Genomic DNA, 3,936 nt, shown 5'->3' with positions numbered 1-3,936 from the left:
ATGGGAAATCAAATGTATTAACCATAAAAGAAAAATAATAAACTGGATTATACTAAAATTAAGAATTTTTTGGATGGGGGATGTAGTTCAGTGGTAGAGTGCTTGCAGCCCTGGATTCAATCCCCAACCCTACAGAACACGAAAAACAAAAAAAAAAGCACAACATGAAATAGAAGAAATTCCAGATTTCATAATACATGGTTCATAGTTCAAACAAAGAAACTGTACCTAGACTATACTAAGAACTTCCTTAAGACAATAAAGATAATGCAATTTCTAAAATAAGAGTACAAGACTCGAATAGGAATCACAGAGTCTCTGTTACTAGCAAAGCAAAAGAAAAAAAAAAAAAGAAAGAAAAAAGAAAAGCCTGAAATGTATCAGTGAAACAATGAATTTCTCTTATTAACAGATTTCTAAGGCATTCTTTAACTGGCTCAACGGCATTATTTCTGTTATCTACTCCGCTCACAAGAAAAATCAGTCATGGCATAAACTCCCTTCACTTTTTTTTCCTTCCTCATCTTTATTCATTTTTTATCTCCTCCAGTAATTTTCATCATCCCTCATATTCAGAAGTGAAATACTGAGCAAAATACTAGAGTTACGGGTTTTTGTTACTGCTTATACCAGCACTTAGCTTTAGTTTCTCAACTATGACAAACATTTCTTATTAACTTTACAAGGAAGTTAAAATTTAAATCATTGCAAATTTGTTTTTGACATACACTTGACGCTTAGAAAGGATTCAGTCAAATCCAACAAAACATTTAAACTGCAGAAATCTTGTGAAAAAAGTTGAAAGTAGGAGAGAAAAGGAGTACACCGTGCTTGAGAATTTAAAAACAGGAGTCGGAAGTATAGCATTAGAGACTGTAGAACTGAGAGTTTTGCTTAACACACCCACACGACTGTGTTTAAGTCAAGGATTTGCTCTCTAGCAACACAACACACACAAAAAGTTGCACAATCTCTGTAGTTTGACTTAACAAGACAATCAAGTAATGAAACGCTGAAGTGCACTGTGACAAGCTCAAGTTTATGAAAAATGATGGTTTTATTAAATACCTTACTTTTATCCTCAATAAATAGAGATACATAACCAATTAAAACAGCATTATCACTTTTTGTGGCGGTGGTTCTGGGGCAAGGGCCCTTTAATTTTTCATTTTGATACAGGGGCTAAGTTGCCCAGGCTGGCCTCACTTGTGATCCTGCTCCCTCGGCTTTCTGAGTTGCTGGGATGACAAGTGTGTGTCCCTACACTCAGCTATGAAGCTATTATTACAGTGCCAGTTTGTCACTTCACATTTATCTTCTACATATGACTTGAAAAATAAATGCATAAAAACAATCTATGCTATTGGGTATACAATGTATGCCATCTGTGAGTTCTAGGTGTTGTTGAAGTTAAAATTATATGAATTCAAATTACACTTTTAAAGTTTAAGGATTCTAAGTGTAATCCTCTTGGTAACTACAAAGACATTATCTACAGAAAATTTGTAAGTAGAAATGAAAAAGGAATCAAAATGCGCCACTATTTAAAAAAACATAAAGGGTAACTAAAAGTCCAGTATAAGGGTGCATGTCAGTAATCCCAGAACTGGGAGGAGTCTTAAACTAAAGGATAGCACTTCAAGCTTGTTTTTGTAAAAAGAACTGAGGAGGTAGCTCAGAGCAAACACCCTGCATTCAGTCTTGAGAATCATCAACCAGAAAAAGGGCAGCTGGGCATGGCAGCATGTGCCGACCATCCCAGCATCTGGAAGGTGAGGCAGAACGGCCATGAGTTTGAGGCGAGGGTGGGCTACACAGTGAGTCCAGACCTGCCTAAACTCCACACCTAGACCTTGTCTCAAAAAAAAGGCAGTAAGAGGAACTGAACAAAAATTAAAAATGTTTATGAACACCCCTCATCGGCATGACTTTAAATGTAAATGGATTAGCCAGTCATGGCGGTTTATGTCTGCAATCCCAACACTCAAGAGGCTGAGGCAGGAGGGTCTCTGTGAGTTCAAAACCAGCCTGGGCTACAAAATGGGCTCAAGGCCAGCCTGAACGGCATAGCAAAACCCTGTCGAAGAAGAAAAAAGAAAGAAGAAAGAAGGAAGAAGGAGGAAGGAGGGAGGAAGGAGGAGGAAGGAGAAAAGAGGGAGGAGGAAGAAGGAAGGAGGAAAAGGAAGGAAGAGGAAGGAAGAGGAGGAAGAAGAGGAGGAGGAAGAAGCCGCCGCCGACGACAAACATGAAGAACACGAAGATGAGGATGACAGTAAATGGATTAAACGCTCCAATAAAGTGGCAGAGAATGGCAGAATAAATGACAAGTGGTGCAGCCAGGCAGGTACCCCACAGCCATTGTATGTCCCAGGCCAGCTTGAGCAAGTTAGTGAAACCCTGCTTATCTCAAGAGAAAAACAAAAAATAAAAATGACTAGTGATGTAGCTCAGGAGTGCAGCATGCACATACTTGAGGCCCTGGGTTCAATGTGCAACACTGAGGAAAAAAAATATGATCCAACTCTAGGCTGTTTATAAGAAATTCACTTTAGACCAAGAGGCTGAAAGTATTGGGGGAAAAAAAAGGCACTTCAAATGCAGTAGTGACTAAGTACTTCATATTTGTCTTTTAAATGTGCTGCAAAACACTTCATGATTTGAATTACGTTGTGCCTGCCACAGATGAATTCTATGTGCATCTAATACTACAAATGACTCATCATCCCATTTTCAGTTATAGGGCAAAGCATTCTTACCATGGATTTTTTCAAATTCTTGTAGTATGGGTTCCAGCCGATGCTCGCCACCATCTTATGAACATCTCCACTTCCAACACTGGCCCAACCATAATAAATACCAGTGGATATGTCAGCTGGAAGGTTATCTACTACTTGATCAGGAAAGTTAGCTGAACAACAGAAGAAAATAACCCAAATGTTGTAAGTTTCATACTAAGTAAGTTTTAAAAAGGACATGAAGGACTAATCCAAATTATCACACTCACAGTTATGATCTTGACTACTTGATTACAGTTACTAATCCATCCTATACAACTGTTTGGCTTTCTTTCTCCTTTTCAGATGGACAGTTAAGATACAAGGCAGCTGGGTGTGGTGGCGTATGCCTACAATCCCAGCACTTTGGAGGTTGAGGCAGGAGGATCATTGCAAGATCAGCCTGGGCTATAAAGTGAGATCAAGACCAGCCTGGACCGCAAAGAGAGATCCTGTCTCAAAACGACAAAAAAAAAAAGAAAAAAAAAAAAAAAAAAGAGCGAGAGACAAGGCATGTGTGTACTTCTCTCAAACAACCCCTCAGAAAAATCCAAAACAATCTGGGTAGAAGAAAAAAATAGTTACAAAAACACAGATGAAATAAGGCACGTGCACCTAGAGGCCCAGCTACAGGAAGCTGAAGCAAGAGGTTATAATGAGACCAAAGCAAAAGCAACGGGGGCAATGTAAGGACACTGCGTCTCTTAATATTTGACAAACAAAAACAATGTTCTCAAGTCATTTTAAGAGTCTTACTTTCAAAACGTACACCTAAACGCCAAGCTCAGAAGAGGGACTTAAAAGGTCTAGAGCAGTCCTGGACGGTGATGATGTTAAACTGTTAAGTCTTAATTGCTAAAACCAAAAAATACAAACTGGCTCGCGTGCAACTTCCTGGTATGTATCAGCTGGACGCTGTATAATTTACCCTCGGTCCAGTTTTTCAAGTCAGCACGACAGCCCGGCCAACCCGCCCCACGCCTTTTTCTTAATGGATAAATCGCCCGCCGCGCTCGGCCAACGCTGCCCGCGCCGGCAAGCCGGTGCCCAAGCTCGGCCTCCGGAGCCAGGAGCGGGGAGGAGCGCTTGCCGGCGGGCCAAAGGTCCTCCGCGCCCAGGGCAGGGAGCGAGGCTGCGGCCGGGGTCACCTCCGCGGGCCCCC

The 3,936-nt window shown here is 40.9% G+C and overlaps 1 protein-coding gene across 1 annotated transcript in view; it reads right to left on the bottom strand.

Annotated features, from left to right (window-relative positions):
- Rfk (riboflavin kinase) overlaps nucleotides 1–3,936 on the bottom strand; it is a 29,065-nt gene that overhangs the window by 2,610 nt on the left and 22,519 nt on the right. Inside the window, exons 2-3 of the mRNA XM_023722992.1 lie at nucleotides 3,703–3,933; nucleotides 2,757–2,908 (exon numbers count right to left, since the gene is read on the bottom strand). Coding sequence (XP_023578760.1) covers nucleotides 2,757–2,908; nucleotides 3,703–3,933 — 383 coding nt within the window. The remainder of the gene's footprint in view (nucleotides 1–2,756; nucleotides 2,909–3,702; nucleotides 3,934–3,936) is intronic.

The sequence above is a fragment of the Octodon degus genome, unplaced genomic scaffold, assembly GCF_000260255.1.
Source record: "Octodon degus isolate 3935 unplaced genomic scaffold, OctDeg1.0 scaffold00095, whole genome shotgun sequence".
Classification (NCBI taxonomy): Eukaryota; Metazoa; Chordata; class Mammalia; order Rodentia; family Octodontidae; genus Octodon; species Octodon degus.
The sequence above is the reverse complement of the archived record's forward strand: the minus strand, read 5'-3'. Positions and strand labels throughout refer to the sequence as shown.